Source organism: Neolamprologus multifasciatus, chromosome 4 (genome assembly GCF_963576455.1).
Source record: "Neolamprologus multifasciatus chromosome 4, fNeoMul1.2, whole genome shotgun sequence".
In the NCBI taxonomy this organism is placed as follows: domain Eukaryota; kingdom Metazoa; phylum Chordata; class Actinopteri; order Cichliformes; family Cichlidae; genus Neolamprologus; species Neolamprologus multifasciatus.
Genome location: NC_140442.1, coordinates 26,537,877 through 26,557,071, shown reverse-complemented (window position 1 = coordinate 26,557,071; position 19,195 = coordinate 26,537,877). Strand labels below are relative to the sequence as shown.

The 19,195-nt window shown below is 45.4% G+C and overlaps 1 protein-coding gene across 2 annotated transcripts in view; it reads left to right on the top strand.

Annotated features, from left to right (window-relative positions):
- slc25a23b (solute carrier family 25 member 23b) overlaps positions 1-6,745 on the top strand; it is a 34,237-nt gene extending 27,492 nt beyond the window's left edge. Inside the window, exons 6-10 of one of the 2 annotated variants that reach the window (XM_085157171.1) lie at positions 604-756; positions 944-1,057; positions 4,114-4,281; positions 5,150-5,300; positions 5,427-6,745. In XM_085157171.1, the coding sequence (XP_085013297.1) occupies positions 604-756; positions 944-1,057; positions 4,114-4,281; positions 5,150-5,300; positions 5,427-5,608 (768 nt within the window). In that variant the 3' untranslated portion in view covers positions 5,609-6,745. Of the gene's footprint in view, positions 1-603; positions 757-943; positions 1,058-4,113; positions 4,282-4,368; positions 5,301-5,426 lie in introns of those variants that run through there. The other variant, XM_085157172.1, reaches the window with a different exon arrangement.
- Positions 6,746-19,195: the final 12,450 nt, after the last annotated feature.

The window sequence follows — 19,195 nt, the reverse complement described above, 5'->3', positions numbered from 1 at the left end:
CACCAGAATGGCTGGAGAGGTGGTCAGAGACAAAGGAATGTCTTTGATCACACAGTTTGAAACAATGTAGAGATGGTAAGCATAAAAATGACAACATTTAACAATTCACTTTAACATACACCATCACCACTTTTCACCGCTAATGACATAATTGTCATCCACAGTGTAGAGCTGTTTTCAGCAAACAGCAGAAAGGTACTGCTTAAAAATGTCTGGTTCATACCATAAGTAAAATTTACTCAGGGCCAGATGAAGACCAGAAACAGAGCTAAAAGACATTTATCACATGGGATTAAATACAGCTTCAGATGAATGCTTCTTTTTTTACTTCAGATACTTTGTAGCCAAAGTCTGTATACAGACCAAAAACAAGTGCCGACTGTGATCCAAACAAAAATGAATCTTTGGTGTGCAACATTTACATCTATATGGCCTTAATAAGGAAGATATTTACCTTTGTATTCTGCTTTTTCGCATATACCCAACAAGGGTTGGATAAGCACGCTAACATATTTGGTTGGTGTCCAACAGCGTATTTTTAAAACATAGTACAGATTGTAAAAAAAGAAAAATCAGCTTTACTGTCATTATTTGAATTTTTAGGTACATGGCTCCACAGCTCGGGAGATTAATCTGTGGTTTGGCCTGAGGGGGATGATCCAGGAGGGAGGTGTGCTTTCACTCTGGAGGGGAAATGGTATCAACGTCCTCAAAATTGCCCCTGAATCTGCCATTAAGTTTATGGCCTACGAACAGGTCAGTGGACAAACAGTGAGAAAGTGGAACTATGTCTTCTGTTCTCTTAAGTGTTTACTTAACTCGTGGTAGAAAAAGTAGTAACTGTATGGGGAAAAAAAAAAATAGTCCACTCTACTGTGTCCTTTTGAAATATTTTATTGCTTGTGGTTTCCCCTCCTCCTGCTCCTCACTCTTCCTACTCCAGATCAAGTGGCTGATCCGAGGTAATAAAGAGGGGGGCAGTTTAAGGGTACAAGAGAGGTTCATTGCTGGGTCGCTTGCAGGAGCTACTGCACAGACTATCATCTATCCCATGGAGGTGAGTTTAAAATTTGTGTCAGTCATTTCCTCTTGAAGATATGTTTCTTTTAGATAGATAGATAGAGGTTCAATGTTGCAAACACAAGCTCAGTAATGAGTAGCTCCACTATTATTGTTGATCACTTCAAAAATTCGTTGTGGCATGCTTGATGGAAGCTTTTCCATGAGGTGAGTGGGAACATTTCTTCAAGTGGTAAAGACAGCCATCTGAAAGGAATCTACTGTCTGGATCTGTTGTCCATTTTTGTAAACTTCCCTTGCCATCTATCCCCAAAGGTTCTCAGTTGGATTTAGATCAGGGGAACACGCAGGATGGTCCAAAAGAGTGACGTTATTCTTCTGGAAGAAGTCCCTTGTCCTGCGGGCATTGTGTACTGTAGCATTGTAGCACCCCAGACCATTATGGCGCCCCCTCCACTGTGGAGCGTGGAGAACATCTCAGGTGGGATCAGCTTGTTAAGCCGGTAACATTGGAAACGATCAGGACCATCAAGGTTACATTTTTTCTCATCACAGAATAAAACCTTCTTCCCCCACCCCACCCGACACACAGTCACACACACCAAACATATTAAAGATTGTAACTTAACATATTTTATTGTGAAAACTGTTGTTGAATTTTACATTGAGAATAGCAGTGTCACAATGGCCACGGGCTGATAGCTAGATCGGACTCGATTGCAGATAACCACAACAGAGACGGCTCAACGTTTTGCAGTGTTTATTATTTAGTCAACAAGTGAATATGTAGGAGGGTGTCGCTAATGATGTAACCGTGTGACAGTGGGGGTGAACGGGGGTCTAGCAGGTTGCGATGGGAATGGAGCGGTTGCGTCTGGGAAGAAAAGAGAACAGGGTTAAGAAGGCGGCAGGTGCAGGGTATCCAAACAGAGGTGAAACTGACTGATAGCGCTTACTGGTGACCGGCGTGAACCTCGCTTTGAGGGAGAGGCAGCGATAGTCCAGGGGAGTAGTGGAGAGGCTGGCAGACCTGAGTCTGATGATGATCCACAGAGAGCTGAGGTTGAGGGTGATAGCAAAAAAGGTCCAGGGAATCTGAAGCACATGAAACCAAAGTTAACAAGGAAGTGGCAAGAGCGTAAACACCCATAGAGTCAATACCAACGTGAGGTCGTTGACGAACTGGCGGTGAAGGAGAGTCTGAGGGGGCCTTAAATCCTCAACCTGATTGCCCTGAATCAGTCTCAGGTGTGCAGGACTGCAGCAGGGATGATGGCTCCGCCGAGGGGTGGAGACCAAGGAACTCAGGTGCCTGATGGAATTTTCCAGTCGAGTCTCCAGATCCTGACAAGCAGACAAATCAACAATACAGCTAATATTAATATTAATTATTAATATTGTACTGAACACAGTCCAAAATATTGAGTAAGCCACATCAGTGTCTACTGTCTGTTTACTATCATAGCCAAGTGGCTAACAAAGGCAACCAGAAGTTTTCCCAATACCTACTAATGAATGTTATCTTGTTTCAGGATACATAATACCTGCCATTATCCAAAGACACATCTGCTTACCCATGTCTTTTGTTCGTTTCTCCTCTTCTTTTCTCTGTTTTTTCTAAACTGAGGACCTGATGGCTCTGACCTTTTCTTGTCAATCTTCCATCAGTAATTTTGCACTCCAGTATCAACAACCAACCCCACAACATACACTAATAGACACCTTATGCACAGATTCAGGTTCTATAGGTTTTTTGGGGGGGGGGATTTCACACAACCCAGGAAAAATAATTCATACATAGTGGGCTTGGATTGACAATATTACGAATGATTATTATTATTTTTTTAAAATATTTATTTATTTTTATTTTGTGAGCTTGTTATTAGATGCTGCTCCAGCCAGCCAGAGAATCACTTGCTGTCCTACCCCTCTCCTCCATTTACGAGGTGCCCTTACTCCTCGCAAATGGGCAATAGAAAACCATTCGGTGCCTATGCAATCCCCAAAATTCGCTGGCATGATGTCGGAGCAGCGTGAGTGCGAGCAACTTTTTTTTCCCCCAATGCCATGATGCCGCCCCCACCACAATGCTGCCCTGGGCAGCTGCCCATGTTGCCCATATCTAAAACCGCCACTGGTCCCATGTTTGGTGCTCTGTTGCAAAGTCCAAATGGTCAGTTCTGTGGGTATTTAAGGAGGTCTTTGAAGATGTTTTTTGTTTTTGAAGCCCTTCAGTCTCAGATTCCTGATGTACTATCAAGTGCTATCAACATTAATGTTTCTTTTGAGCTTCAGTTTAGTCACAGGAGAATTTCACACGATCCTCTGGCCATGTCTTAGGGATAGGCATGAAGCCTCTTTCAGGGTCAATTAAAGGTTGTAGTCCATCCAAATTTGACAGTTTAGGGCATTACATGAATTTGGAGTAATGGTGCTGCAGGGGCACATGTGTGGGCTTACTCAGTTTATTTCCATTTTTAATATAGCAAAAATCGTTCAAACTTTTTCTTTAATCTGTTCTCCCAAATTCTTAAACATCTTAACATCAAGCTTAACAAGGCTTCAGCCTATCATGCTCAAAGTCAGGGGAGCTTCGGGGTGTTTCCATCAAACACGGAACTCCCACTTAATGCAATCAAATGGGGGAGACTGCGAGGAGGGTTTGCCATGGTTGATCCTGGCTAATGGAGAGAGCACACATTTAGCCCTTATAAATTATTGTTTGGACAGAAGTAGTTAAAAGGAGTCAAACCCTCTTAAAGGTGGTAGCGGTGGCTAGCTCTGTATTTTGTTTGCAGCTGGGGAGGCATGGCATCGGAAATCTGGCTTCTGCTCAGAGTAAGAAGAAAAATGTTTGGTAAAAGACGTTTCACCTCTCATTTAAGAGGCTTCTTTAGTTAAACTGAAGAAATGCTACCGTAAAGCACAGCTGTATCAGTGGAAGAATTAGAAAATAGGTGTTTAAAGAAACCATAGACCAGTTCTACCTTCTTTGACTCATTGAAGAAGAACCTCTTGCTACTGTTTCTACTCACTCCTGTGTTAATTTTGGATTTGTATGCATTTTTTTCTTCTATTCCCTATGCTGGATAGGTGCTGAAAACTCGCCTTACATTAAGGAAGACCGGACAGTACTCAGGTATGGCTGACTGTGCCAGACAGATTCTGAAGACTGAGGGTATCCGAGCATTCTACAGAGGATACCTGCCCAATACAATGGGCATCATTCCATATGCTGGCATTGACTTGGCTGTGTATGAGGTATGTACTGCTTTCTGTACACTCTCTGTGTATAAAGAGTTACTTCAGATCAGAAGCATTAGCATGTTTGTTCCTTTCATGGGCCAGCTGAGTCTCGCCATGTGTGGTTATGGCACCGCCTCTGGGCAGATTCCTCATCAGCTCACCTGACATCCGCACCTGTTCGTGATTTGAAGTAATCAGCCAGTGGTATTTAAAGCTAGCATTGTCAACTGTCCTTACCCGGTTCTCCTGCGAACCTCTGTTAGTACAGGCCACCTCAGTTGTCTATGTTTTGCTGTTTCCATGCATTGCTAACCTGTGTTCTCCTTCTGTGCCTAATATTTTCCATTCAATCTCTCATACTCACCACTTGCATTTGGATTCCACACCTGAACACTGTACACCCACGCACACATAATGTAGATATAACAGGTGGTCATTTGAGTTATTGTTGTCTTCTGATCTACTCATTCTTGTTTGACTTCTGGCAGACAGATTGTATTTTTGCCCAGAGAAGTAACACTTACTCACTTTACTTCTCTGTAAACCCTAGAGATTGTTTGTGCAGAAAAATCTCAGTAGGTTCTAAAGAAACCCATCCCATACCATCTTGCACTAACAACCATGCCACATTTAGTACTTAATTTACCATTTTGCCCCATCCTGAATTTCAACAGGTCATCTTGACCAGGTGTTCCTGACATATATTTGGCTGATTACATATTTGCATTATTGAGCAGCTAAACAGACTATCTAACAAAGTGGTTGTCAGTGTATGCGTTTCAGTTCATTTCTTTCCCCTTCCTTTTTCTCTTCCTCTTTCTTTTAACTTTTAACTGCTCTCCTTTATTAGTGTCTTAACATTTTTCACTGCTCATGCTTTAAGACCCTGAAGAATGCCTGGCTCCAGAGGTACTGTGTCAACTCAGCAGACCCAGGAGTTTTGGTCCTGCTGGGCTGTGGTACTGTCTCCAGCACCTGTGGCCAGCTAGCGTCATATCCCCTCGCTCTCATCCGGACTCGCATGCAGGCACAGGGTGCGATATGATGTAAATGATAGATTGTAGGCAGTTGTAGGCCTACAAAACATTGGAACGATTTAGCAATAAGTCTGTCCATATATTACTCTCTGTAGCTTACATTGTTCTCACTTTTACTTTCAGCCATTACTGAGGGTAAACCCAAGCTGACCATGGTGGGTCAGTTCAAATACATCATATCTCATGAAGGTGTGCCAGGTCTGTACCGAGGCATCACGCCCAACTTCCTCAAAGTTATTCCTGCTGTCAGCATCTCCTATGTGGTCTACGAGCACATGAAGAAGGTCCTTGGAGTGGTTTACTAGACTGATGCGACAAACACAAAGAACTGTGGAGGCAGAAACACATTTTGCTTGTTAGAAGAAGCAGAAGTGGAGAATTAAGCTTCTTGGGCCTCTGAAGAGAGAAGATGAAGGATCAGTGCATCGATGCCATAAAACATCTGTGGACACCATCAACTTCCAACCTTTTTAAAGTGCAGGTACTAGGTCAGCAGGATACATTTATTGATCTTGGAGAGGAGAATGAAGCTAATGATGCCCACTCTAACACTATTATGTTATGCTTGAGGAATCATCAAAAAGTTCTTAGGAATGAAAATTCTTACCCTATTCTCCTCACCCTTATCCAGATGGACTCACTTGCGGCTGCTATTTTTTGTGTTCTCCTTCTCCATCCAATGTCTCAGCACATTTCAGTAGAACTCCACGTTTACATTGTCATAAATTTATAGTGCACAGTACATGTCACAAAAAAAGGACAAGGATTCTCCTGATCTTGTTTCTTACTTTTTTCCATGGCCCTTTTTTCCAGAATGTTTGGATAACATCTCACACAAGCAAGAGTTGAATCTCAGATTTTATGTCCTGTAAGCAACATTTTGGGTTGGTTTAAAGGTGTCAATATGTAGTATATCAATATCTGATAATGATTTAGGAAAGACATGCAGCTTGTGGGGATAGGTTAATTGGATAATCCAAATTGCCACTAGGTGTGAATGTGCGAGTGAATGTGAGTGCGAATGGTTGTCTGTCCCTGTGTGTTGGCCTTGCGACAGACTGGCGACCTGTCCAGGGTGTACCCCGCCTCTCGCCCTATGACAGCTGGGATAGGCTCCAGCGCCCCCCGCAACCCTGAAAAGGATAGGCGGAAGCGAATGGATGGATGGATTTAGGAAAGGTCACAAAATACTGCAAAATACATGAAATTCCAACAACGGGTTATCAGATTCCAAAAAGGAGGACTTCTCATAATTTTGTCGAAACAAACATGAGGTAAACAGCTGGGTTTGCTTGTTCAAGTTATAAAATAATATAGAAGCAGTGTGTGCATGTGAGCTGCAGCATGACTTAGCTGTGCATTGCTGTAAACCTTTGAAACCTTTAACTGTTTTGCTGTTAGCTGTTGCTGGAAACTACATTGAAATAAATGGAGAAGATGGATTTCTTGCATGTAGTGAAAATGTGGATGTGAACACAAAACTTGGTTTGATATGAAGAGTTTATGCTCCATTTTTTTTCAACAGTGTTCCTTCCTGCAAGTTTCCAAAAGGAACAGGATGATAGAAAAAAATCTTAGCTTAAACAAACCTAGCTGTAATCTTAAAAGGACTATAGGCCATCTCCTGACCTATGACAGACGGGATATGCTTCAAAATAGAAAACCTATGAAATGTCTGAACTTGGGAAATGTACCATTTTAAGAAAATATTAGCTTATTTTAAATTTAATATAAGCAACACATCTCAAAAGATTTGGGTGGGGACAACAGAAGGCTGAAAATGTAAGTGGTACTAAAAAGTAATAGCTTGACAAACTAGCCACAGGTCTGCAACATGACTTTTAAAAAATATAAAACATAAATAATATAAAAGCAATGTTGGGAAGAGGTTCACCAGTCTGCAAAAACACTATGACTACAAATTGATGATTTCATGGAAACATTTTGTTGCAGGACATAAAATGACTTGAAATATCTTGTCATCTACAGTACATAATAACATCAGAAGAGTCTAGAAATCTCGAGAAATCTCTGTATACAAGGAACAAGACCAAAAATCTATATTGAATGCTTGTGATATTCAGGCCTATAAAAACCAAACAAAAACTGATTCTGTAATGGAAAACTGATAGGGGTTCGGGAGTGCTTTCAGAAATCATTGTCTGTGAAGACCGTCTGTTGTGCAGATTAAAATGTTGTCATATAAAGAAGCCCCCATATATGAGCATCATCTTCTGGACCAAATTCATTTAAAATGGACTAAATAGACTGACAAACCAGAAAACCATTCTGTAGTCAGACAAATCAAAATCTGAAATTCTTTTTGGAAAACATGGAGAATGCATCCTCCAGACCAAAGAGGAGATGGATCATACAGATTGTTATCAGCACACATGTCAAAAGCACGCATGTCTGATAGCATGGAGGTATATTAGCACCTGTGGAATTGGTAGGTTGCACATCTGGAAAGGCATCATCAATTGCAAAAGGTATATAAAGGCAGTGTTGGGGAGTAACGCAATACATGTACTGGCGTTACTTATTTAAATTACAAAATATGAGTAACTGTATTCCGTTACAGTTACAGTTTTAAAAGGTGATATTCAGAATACAGTTACTTTGTTGAAATAAATGGATTACACGGCGGTATTTTCCTGTTTCATATGTTCGGCTATGCTCTAACGCTGGTGGAAACCCAAACAAAACTGGCATTAAGAGGCTCTAATGCCTGTGTCTCAATCTCGTGGCCTATGTTACCTCTGCTTGCGGCCCGCATAATGAAGAAATATTTTTTTAAATTATTGTTCAAAAAATGATTTAATATGAAGTCAATAGGCAGAGTGTTACAGGCATATCTCTAAAGAATGTAGCCTCATGGGCAGTGTAGCCCAGTTGTAAGTAAGCTATTAAGACTCGACTGTACGCTGTGTTCAAGTTTTCCTCCAAAACAATAAGCAGCCTTTCAACGCCTCTCTCTGTCTCTCACTAGCAAAGTTGACCCAGACAACAAAGTAAAGCTAGTTTTCAGCTACGAACCCGACGTATTAGCCAGAGGTCCCTTTACTACGGTTCAGAGCCGCGGACCTGTTTTATATACACACGGAATAGTTTTCTATATGCGATCGCTGCAAAAAGTACAGCCTTACCTAATGTCCACCCTACTGTTACTCATTTATATTAAGGTGTAAACATCTAGGTGGTAGTGGTATGGCGAATAACCTTCAGTAAAAGTAATAAATCACACAGCAATAGTACATTCATGTAGTTGTAAAAAGCATGATAATATATTAAGTAATCCAAAGTATTCAGAATACGTTACTCTCCATGAGTAACATAACGGAATACGTTACAAAATACATTTTGGGGCATGTAATCTATTCAATTCAATTCAATTCAATTTTATTTATATAGCGCCAAATCACAACAAAAGTCGCCTCAAGGCACTTCATAGATACAGAGAAAAACCCAACAATCATATGACCCCCTATGAGCAGGCACTTTGGCGACAGTGGGAAAGAAAAACTCCCTTTTAACAGGAAGAAACCTCCGGCAGAACCAGGCTCAGGGAGGGGCGGCCATCTGCTGCGACCGGTTGGGGTGAGAGAAGGAAGACAGGATAAAAGACATGCTGTGGAAGAGAGACAGAGGTTAATAACAGATATGATTCAATACAGAGAGGTCTGTTAATACATAGTGAGCGAGAAAGGTGACTGGAAAGGAAAAACTCAATGCATCATGGGAATCCCCCGGCAGCCTACATCTATTGCAGCATAACTAAGGGAGGATTCAGGGTCACCTGGTCCAGCCCTAACTATATGCTTTAGCAAAAAGGAAAGTTTTAAGCCTAATCTTAAAAGTAGAGATAGTGTCTGTCTCCCGAATCCAAACTGGAAGCTGGTTCCACAGAAGAGGGGCCTGAAAACTGAAGGCTCTCCCTCCCATTCTACTTTTAAATACTCTAGGAACAACAAGTAGGCCTGCAGAGCGGGAGCGAAGTGCTCTAATAGGGTGATATGGTACTACAAGGTCATTAAGATAAGATGGGGCCTGATTATTTAAGACCTTGTATGTGAGGAGCAGGATTTTGAATTCAATTCTGGATTTAACAGGAAGCCAATGAAGGAAAGCCAAAACAGGAGAAATATGCTCTCTCTTTCTAGTCCCTGTCAGTACTCTTGCTGCAGCATTTTGGATTAGCTGAAGGCTTTTCAGTGAGTTTTTTGGACATCCTGATAATAATGAATTGCAGTAGTCCCGCCTGGAAGTAATAAATGCATGAACTAGTTTTTCAGCATCACTCTGAGACAGGATATTTCTAATTTTAGAGATGTTGCGCAAATGGAAGAACGCAGTCTTACATATTTGTTTAATATGTGTGTTGAAGGACATATCCTGGTCAAAAATGACTCCAAGGTTCCTCACAGTGTTACTGGAGGCCAAGGTAATGCCATCCAGAGTAAGAATCTGGTTAGATACCATATTTCTAAGCTTTTCAGCGCCGAGTACAATGACCTCAGTTTTATCTGAATTAAGAAGCAGAAAGTTAGTGGCCATCCAAGTCTTTATGTCTTTAAGACATTCCTGCAGTTTAACTAATTGGTGTGTGTTATCTGGCTTCATGGACAGATAGAGCTGGGTGTCATCTGCATAGCAGTGAAAGTGTATGCTATGTCTTCTAATGATGCTGCCTAGGGGAAGCATGTATAATGTAAACAGAATTGGTCCTAGCACTGAACCCTGTGGAACTCCATAATTAACCTCAGTGTGTGAAGAGGACTCTCCATTTACATGCACAAATTGGAGTCTATTAGATAGATATGATACAAACCACTGCAGTGCAGTACCTGTAATACCTACAGCATGTTCTAATCGCTCTAATAGGATATTATGGTCAACAGTATCGAATGCTGCACTAAGGTCAAGAAGGACAAGCACAGAAATGAGTCCACTGTCAGAGGCCATAAGAAGATCATTTGTAACCTTCACTAAAGCTGTTTCTGTGCTGTGATGAACTCTGAAACCTGACTGAAACTCTTCAAATAAACCATTCCTCTGCAGATGATCTGTTAGCTGTTTGACAACTACTCTTTCAAGGATTTTTGATATGAAAGGAAGGTTGGAGATTGGCCTATAATTAGCTAAGACTGCTGGGTCTAGAGATGGCTTTTTGAGTAAAGGTTTAACTGCAGCCACCTTGAAGGCCTGTGGTACATAGCCGATTATTAGAGATAGGTTGATCATATATAAGATCGAAGAATTAATCAATGGCAGGACTTCTTTGAGCAGTTTTGTAGGAATGGGGTCTAAAAGACACGTTGATGGTTTGGAGGAAGTAATTATTGAAGTTAACTCAGAAAGATCGATTGGAGAAAAAGAGTCTAACTTAACATCAATGGTACTAAGAGTAGCTGTAGATAATATTACATCTGTGGGATGATTATTGGTAATTTTTTCTCTAATGATAAAAATTTTATTTGTGAAGAAGTTCATGAAGTCATTACTAGTTAACGTTAAAGGGATGGTTGGCTCAAAAGAGCTCTGACTTTTTGTCAGCCTGGCTACAGTGCTGAAGAGAAACCTGGGGTTGTTCTTATTTTCTTCAATCAGTGATGAGTAGTAAGCTGTTCTTGTCATGGTCCTGGGTCGGTGACCCAGCGCTTTGAGTTTTGTTATTAGTATTTTCTAGTTTATTCTGTTTTGTATTGGTGGTTGGGGTTTGGTTGTGTTTATCTTCCCTACCTGCGTCTCCCTCGGTGCTCTGTTCATGTCCTCGTGTTGTTATGTAAAACAGTCTGTGTGTTTCCTGTTTTACTTTGTAGGGTTGTGTCTCGTTATGTCCATTAGTTCCAGCTGTGTCCCCTCCTGTGTTCCATTTCCTGATTACCTGGTGTGTGTATTTATAGTGGGTGTCGGTCTGTGTTCGTTGTCGGCTCGTCTGTGTTTCATGGTGTCTGTTCCTCGTCTGTGTCTCTCTGCCTCCCACCCCATTTGTATGATCCGGTTTGTTATTTAGCTCACCCAGTTTAGGTTATGTTCTGTCCTGCTTTCAGTTCTGTTATTTGTATACTGTAAATAAACCCTCACTCTCATCATCTTATCGGCTGTCTGCATTTTGGGTCCTCCGTTTCCTCCACACCACACGGCTCACCCCGCCAGCCGTGACAGTACGAGCCGACCAAACATGGACCCAGCAGCATCCGCACCCTCCCAGGAGTTTCGGGAGGAATTGGTTGACTCTCCAGGGCCTCCCCAGAGGCTGGGTTTCAGCCCCCAGCAGACTCTGGACCCCTGGAGGTAAAGAAGCCAGCTGAGGACTGCACCCGGCTGTCGCTGCCTGAGCTGAGTCAATGCTCGGTGCAGCTGCAGGCAGCCTTGTGTTTGCCAGAGGCCCGTGCGCCTGCTGGTTCTGATCTGTTCCTGCCAGAGGCCCGTGCGCCTGCTGGTTCTGATCTGTTCCTGCCAGAGGCCCGTGCGCCTGCTGGTTCTGATTTGTTCCTGCCAGAGGCCCGTGCGCCTGCTGGTTCTGATTTGTTCCTGCCAGAGGCCCGTGTGCCTGCTGGTTCTGATTTGTTCCTGCCAGAGGCCCGTGCGCCTGCTGGTTCTGATCCGTTCCTGCCAGAGGCCCGTGCGCCTGCTGGTTCTGATCCGTTCCTGCCAGAGGCCCCCGCGCCTGCTGGTTCTGTTCTGCGCCTGCCAGAGGTCTCCGCGCCTGCTGGTTCTGTTTTGCGCCCGCCAGAGGTCTCCGCGCCTGCTGGTTCTGTTCTGCGCCTGCCAGAGGTCTCCGCGCCTGCTGGTTCTGTTCTGCGCCTGCCAGAGGTCTCCGCGCCTGCTGGTTCTGTTCTGCGCCCGCCAGGGGCCCCTGTGCCCGCTGGTCCTGTGACTATTCTCGCTGGAGGGCCCGAGGAGCCCGTCCAGCCCCCTGTCCCGTCAGCTGGAGGGCCCGAGGAGCCCGTCCAGCTGCCTGTCCCGTCAGCTGGAGGGCCCGAGGAGCCCGTCCAGCCTCCTGTCCCGTCAGCTGGAGGGCCCGAGGAGCCCGTCCAGCCTCCTGTCCCGTCAGCTGGAGGGCCCGAGGAGCCCGTCCAGCCTCCTGTTCCGTCCGCTGGAGGGCCCGAGGAGCCCGTCCAGCTGCCTGTTCCGTCCGCTGGAGGGCCCGAGGAGCCCGTCCAGCTGCCTGTTCTGTCCGCTGGAGGGCCCGAGGAGCCCGTCCAGCCTCCTGTCTTGTCCGCTGGAGGGCCCGGGGAGCCCGTCCGGCCGCCTGTCTCGTCCGCTGGAGGGCCCGAGGAGCCCGTCCAGCTGCCTGCCTCGTCCGCTGGAGGGCCCGAGGAGCCCGTCCAGCCTCAAGACCCGTCCGCTGGAGGGCCCGAGGAGCCCGTCCAGCCTCAAGACTCGTCCGCTGGAGGGCCCGAGGAGCCCGTCCAGCTGCCTGCCTCGTCCGCTGGAGGGCCCGAGGAGCCCGTCCAGCCCCAAGACTCGTCAGCTGGAGGGCCCGAGGAGCCCGTCCAGCCCCAAGACTCGTCCGCTGGAGGGCCCGAGGAGCCCGTCCAGCCCCAAGACTCGTCAGCTGGTGGTTCAGGAGAACCCAGCCAGCTTCCTGCCTCGTCAGCTGGAGGGCCCGAGGAGCCCGTCCAGTCTTCTGCCTCGTCAGCTGGAGGGCCCGAGGAGCCCGACAAGTCTTCTGCCTCGTCAGCTGGAGGGCCCGAGGAGCCCGTCCAGCCGCCAGCTGCAGCCTCTTCATCATCCTCGCCGGCTGCCGCTCCATCCACGCCGCCGGCAGCAACAGCGGCTTCATCTACACCGCCGGCAGCAGCAGCGGCTTCATCCTCGCCAGCTGCAGCCTCCGTGTCTTCATCCTCGCCAGCTGCAGCCTCCGTGTCTTCATCCTCGCCAGCTGCAGCCTCCGTGTCTTCATCCTCGCCAGCTGCAGCCTCCGTGTCTTCATCCTCGCCAGCTGCAGCCTCCGTGTCTTCATCCTCGCCAGCTGCAGCCTCCGTGTCTTCATCCTCGCCGTCGCCTGGTCCAGCTCCGGCTTCACCCACGCCGTCGCCTGGTCCAGCTCCGGCTTCACCCACGCCGTCGCCTGGTCCAGCTCCGGCTTCATCGTCGCCTGGTCCAGCTCCGGCTTCATCCGCCTCGCCTGGTCCAGCTCCGGCTTCATCCGCCTCGCCTGGTCCAGCTCCGGCTGCATCCGCCTCGCCTGGTCCAGCCTCTGCATCCGCCTCGCCTGGTCCAGCCTCTGCCTCCGCTTCGTCTGGTCCAGCCTCTGCCTCCGCTTCGTCTGGTCCAGCCTCTGCTTCCGCTTCGTCTGGTCCAGCCTCTGCTTCCGCTTCGTCTGGTCCAGCCTCTGCATCAGCCTCGTCTGGTCCAGCCTCTGCATCAGCCTCGTCTGGTCCAGCCTCTGCATCAGCTTCGCCTGGTCCAGCCTCAGCTTCCGCCTCGCCTGGTCCAGCCTCAGCTTCCGCCTCGCCTGGTCCAGCCTCAGCTTCCGCCTCGCCTGGTGCTGCAGGGGCCGCGCCACCTTCAGGTCCCAAACTGCCGCCTCGACATCAGCGGTCGTCTGCCAGGCCGCTTGTTGGGCGTCATCGTCGATATGGACAACCTCCCAAAGGCCGCCGCTACCTTCCATGCGGCCGGCCTCCGGACTTGTGTCGCCGCCGCCGTTGCTGTCCGCACGGTCGGCCGCCTGACCTGTTTCCCCGTTGCCGCCGTTGCTGTCCGCACGGTCGGCCGCCTGACCTGTTTCCCCGTCGCCGCCGTTGCTGTCCGCACGGTCGGCCGCCTGACCTGTTTCCCCGTTGCCGCCGCTGCCGCGTGCACGGTCGGCCTCCGGAACTGTTTTCTCGCCACCGCCGCCGTCCGCACGGTCGGCCGCCTGAACTGTTTCCCCGTCATCGCCGCTGCCGTGTGCATGGCCGGCCTCCTGAACTGTTTCCCCATTGTCGCCGCTGCCGTGTGCATGGCCGGCCTCCTGAACTATGTTTTGGGACCCTGTTCAGGAACTCCAGTATGTGTTGTGTTTTGGACAATTCGTTTGGCCCGCTGGAGCTTGTTTTTTGTTTGGTTGTGGTCCCTCCGCCCTGGTCCCCCGCCGCCCGCCCTGGTCGGGTCGTTTTTGGTTTTTTGGGGGGGGGGTTTGTGTTTCTGTTGGGCTGTCTGGAGCCAGCCCTTGAGGGGGGGGGTACTGTCATGGTCCTGGGTCGGTGACCCAGCGCTTTGAGTTTTGTTATTAGTATTTTCTAGTTTATTCTGTTTTGTATTGGTGGTTGGGGTTTGGTTGTGTTTATCTTCCCTACCTGCGTCTCCCTCGGTGCTCTGTTCATGTCCTCGTGTTGTTATGTAAAACAGTCTGTGTGTTTCCTGTTTTACTTTGTAGGGTTGTGTCTCGTTATGTCCATTAGTTCCAGCTGTGTCCCCTCCTGTGTGCCATTTCCTGATTACCTGGTGTGTGTATTTATAGTGGGTGTCGGTCTGTGTTCGTTGTCGGCTCGTCTGTGTTTCATGGTGTCTGTTCCTCGTCTGTGTCTCTCTGCCTCCCACCCCATTTGTATGATCCGGTTTGTTATTTAGCTCACCCAGTTTAGGTTATGTTCTGTCCTGCTTTCAGTTCTGTTATTTGTATACTGTAAATAAACCCTCACTCTCATCATCTTATCGGCTGTCTGCATTTTGGGTCCTCCGTTTCCTCCACACCACACGGCTCACCCCGCCAGCCGTGACAGTTCTGGCTTTGCGGAGGGCTTTCTTATAAAGCAACAAACTATTTCTCCAGGCTAAATGATGATCCTCTAAATTTGTGACACGCCATTTTCTCTCCAGATTACGAGTCATCTGCTTTAGGGTACGTGTTTGAGAATTATACCACGGGGTCAGGTACTTCTGATTAGAGACCTTAGTTTTCACTGGAGCTACAGTATCCAGAGTCGTACGTAGTGAGGAGGTGAAATTATTAACAAGATAATCGACCTCTGTTGGGGTAGCGTTCAGATAGCTGCTCTGCTCTGTGTTGGTACAGGGCATTGACGATGATAACAGTGGCTGGATTATATTCTTAAACTTAGTTACAGCGCTTTCAGAAAGACATCTACTTTGATAAAGTCCATTCTCCACTGCTGCGTAATCAATTATTGTAAATGTAAATGTTATCAAGAAATGATCAGACAGGAGAGGGTTTTCAGGAAACACTGTTAAATGTTCAGTTTCTATGCCATATGTTAAAACAAGATCTAGAGTGTGATTAAAGTGGTGGGTGGGTTCTTTTACATTTTGAGAGAACCCAATTGAGTCTAACAACAGATTAAATGCCATGTTGAGGCTGTCATTTTTAGCATCTACATGGATGTTAAAATCACCCACAATAATTATTTTATCTGAGCTCAGAACTAAATTAGATATAAAGTCTGAGAAATCAGACAGAAACTCTGTGTAAGGCCCAGGTGGACGATAGATGATAACAAGTAAGACTGGTTTCTGAGTTTCACAGCTGGGGTGGACAATGTTAAGCATCAGGCTTTCAAATGAATTAAAAGTCTGTCTTGGTCTTTCATTAATTAATAGACTGGTGTGAAAAATTGCTACCACACCGCCCCCTCGACCTGTGCTTCGAGATTTCTGGTAGTTAGAATGACTCGGGGGTGTTGATTCATTTAAACTAACATAATCATCCTGCTGCAACCAGGTTTCTGTAAGGCAGAGTAAATCAATTTGTTGATCAATTATTAAGTCATGTACTAACAGAGACTTGGAGGAGAGAGACCTAATATTTAATAATCCACATTTCACTGTTTTACTCTTTGGTTCAGATGTGGATACTGTATTGTTCTTTCTTTGTAAATGTTTAAGTTGTTTGTTGCTGGTTTTTAGTTTGTTTTTTGTCTTTTTGGAAGCTGACACAGTCTCTATGGAGATGGGTTTTTGGGGGGGTAGCAGGAGGAGAGAAGCTGCAGAGAGGCGTGTAAGACTGCAACTCTGCTTCCTGGTCCCAACTCTGGATAGTCATATTTTGAGGGGTTTAATAAATTTGTCCATATTTCTAGAAATGAGAGCTGCTCCATCCAAAGTGGGATGGATGCCATCTCTCCTAACAAGACCAGGTTTCCTCCAGAAGGTTTGCCAATTATCTATGAAGCCCACATCATTTCTGGGACACCACTCAGACAGCCAGCAATTTAAGGAGAACATGCGGCTAAACATGTCACTCCTGGTCTGATTGGGGAGGGGACCAGAGAAAACTACAGAGTCCGACATTGTTTTGGCAAAGTTGCACACCGATTCAATATTGATTTTAGTGACCTCCGATTGGCGTAACCGGGTGTCATTACTGCCGACATGAATTATGATTTTACTGAATTTACGTTTACCCTTAGCCAGCAGTTTAAATTTCCTTCAATGTCGCCTGCTCTGGCCCCTGGAAGACAATTGACTATGGTTGCCGGTGTATCTAGCTTCACATGTCTGAGAACAGAATCACCAATTACCAGAGTTTGACCCCCAGCGGGTGTGTCACCGAGTGGGGAAAAACGGTTAGACACATGAACGGGTTGGTGGTGTACCTGGGGCTTCTGTTTAGGACTATGCTTCCTCCTCACCGTTACCCAGCCGCCCTCTTTCCGCAGCTGCTTGGGATCTGCCGGGGAACAGCTAGCGGGGCCTACGCTATCTTCGGCTGCACCAGCTACAGGGGCCTGGCTAGCTAAGGGTGAGTGAAGGGTGCGAAGCCGAGTCTCCAGTTCAGTAATCCTGGCCTCCAGAGCTGCAAATATGCTACATTTGTTACAGATATCATTACTGCTAAAGGAGGCCGAGGAGTAACTAAACATCTGACACAATGAGCAAGAAAGTGCAGGAGGGACAGGTGAAGTAGCCATGGTGCTAACGAGTTGGCTACGAGCTAAGCTAGCGAAACAGTACAGCGACAGTGAGTGAATACTTTGGCTATAAATTAGGTAGTGAGTACACAGAAAGTGTGCTTCGGATGAAGCACGTGAAGATTATACTATGAAAAAAGAATGTATTTAAGAGTTGTTAATTAAACTGCTAAGCAAATAAGCTACTCAGAAACACCACTGTGTTTGAGCAGGAACAGGAAGTGATACTATACCACAGAGCGAGCGAACACCAAGTGACAGCGCCACCAAGAGATCACAATCTGTAATCTGTAGTGGAATACATTTTAAAAGTTGCATTTTTAAGTCCAGCAACTTCTTCCATCAGTTCCCAGATCTGTCCCAACATTTGAGATGTGTTCTGACATCAAATTTAAAATTAGCTAATATTTTTCTTAATATGGTGCATTTTCTCAGTTATAACATTTAATGTTTTCAGTTTCTGTTTTGAATAAATAGGTTTTCTATATGTGAATAAAAATGGGTTCATTAGTTTTGAAAATCCTTGCATTCTGATTTATTTACATTTTACAGCATCCCAACTTTTTTGGAATTAGGGTTTTTTAAGGCATATCAAATTAATCAAAAAACAGTATATCTTTACAGTCATGATTCAGAGTCTTGATGTCTGACTGTGATGCATTCTAACCGTAACCTTGGACCTCAGTGTTTGGCTGGTATAGTGTTGAATATTACGAGGTTAAGTCCTGCAAGTTGTGTTAGGTGTGCCTTTCTTCCAGGACATCCCCATCTTTACTGTCACAAGTTAGGTTTATTTCAGGAATCCTCCACCTCAGTCATCTGGCTGTAAGACTTCGCTATTGTTATTGCCCCACAGCCAACAAGCTGGTTAAGAAAACTAATTGTTCCCTCAGTAAGGGCATCTTTGGGTGGCTATTTGGATTTTTTGGCTAGGTTTTATTAAGTGTGTATCCAGGAAACGGTTACATTTTTTTCTGTCAGGGTTTTGTGAGTTGAATAAACTAAAACCACTGTGGTTTATAACCTGATCATATCAAAGAATTACCTGCATACTGCACTAAGAAGCAGGGTTAGTGGCTATTACACACTGAAGTGCTGCTTGTGCTCCTGATTGACCCTGTTTGTCCATTAGCCTGTGGTTAATAGCCAGAAGACGGGCTCACCTGGGCACCTAGGGCTAAGCAGAAGTGAGAAGTGAAATGAGGCTCCTAGTTTATGTATTTATTACTTCTAGACTGGACTACTGCTATTCTTTATTATCGGGATGATCTAAAAGCTTTAAAATTTAGATTGTCTTCTCTTTATTTGCTTCCTGGTAAATTTAGACTCAAATTTTAAATCCTTCTTGTCACATACAGGTCCCTGAGGTATCAGGGCCTGCTGACTGTGCTTCACATGAGGCTGAAAACTAAAGGAGACAGAGATTTTGCAACAGTGACCCCCAGACTTTGGAACTTTCTCCTTCTGAGCTTGAGATCTGTGGATCTTGTGGTCTCTTTCATAAAAACACCCAAAAGGTCATCTTTTTTCACTTGCTTTTTGTTAACTTTTGTTTTTATCCTCTAGCTTTTTAGTGTGAAACACTTAGAGATGCTTATCTTGAAATGTGCTATACAAATAAAACTTTACTTGCTCTCAACCATGTTATGTATTCACCATTAGTTACCACAGTGGTATAGCTAAGAGAGCCACTGTTGTGAAACAGAAAATGCAGATTTTAAGCTTGACGCAGCTCACTGAGATATGACTATCACGTTGTAGTACACATCTGTTTTTGTACTCAATCATGTTATTGACTCAAGTGGTAAAACAAGTTTGTTTCCACTATTAGGGAGAACAGTTTTCTTACATATTTTGCAAAGTACTGGGCTTTGTTGGTTATTGAACTACTTAATTCCGATTTCTTTGTATAGCACCAAATCATAACAACAGCTCCCTTAAGACACTTTATATTACATGGTAAAGACCCTACAATAATAGAGAGGAAACCCCAACAATCAAATGACCTAATGACAAAGGCTTTAAGAACAT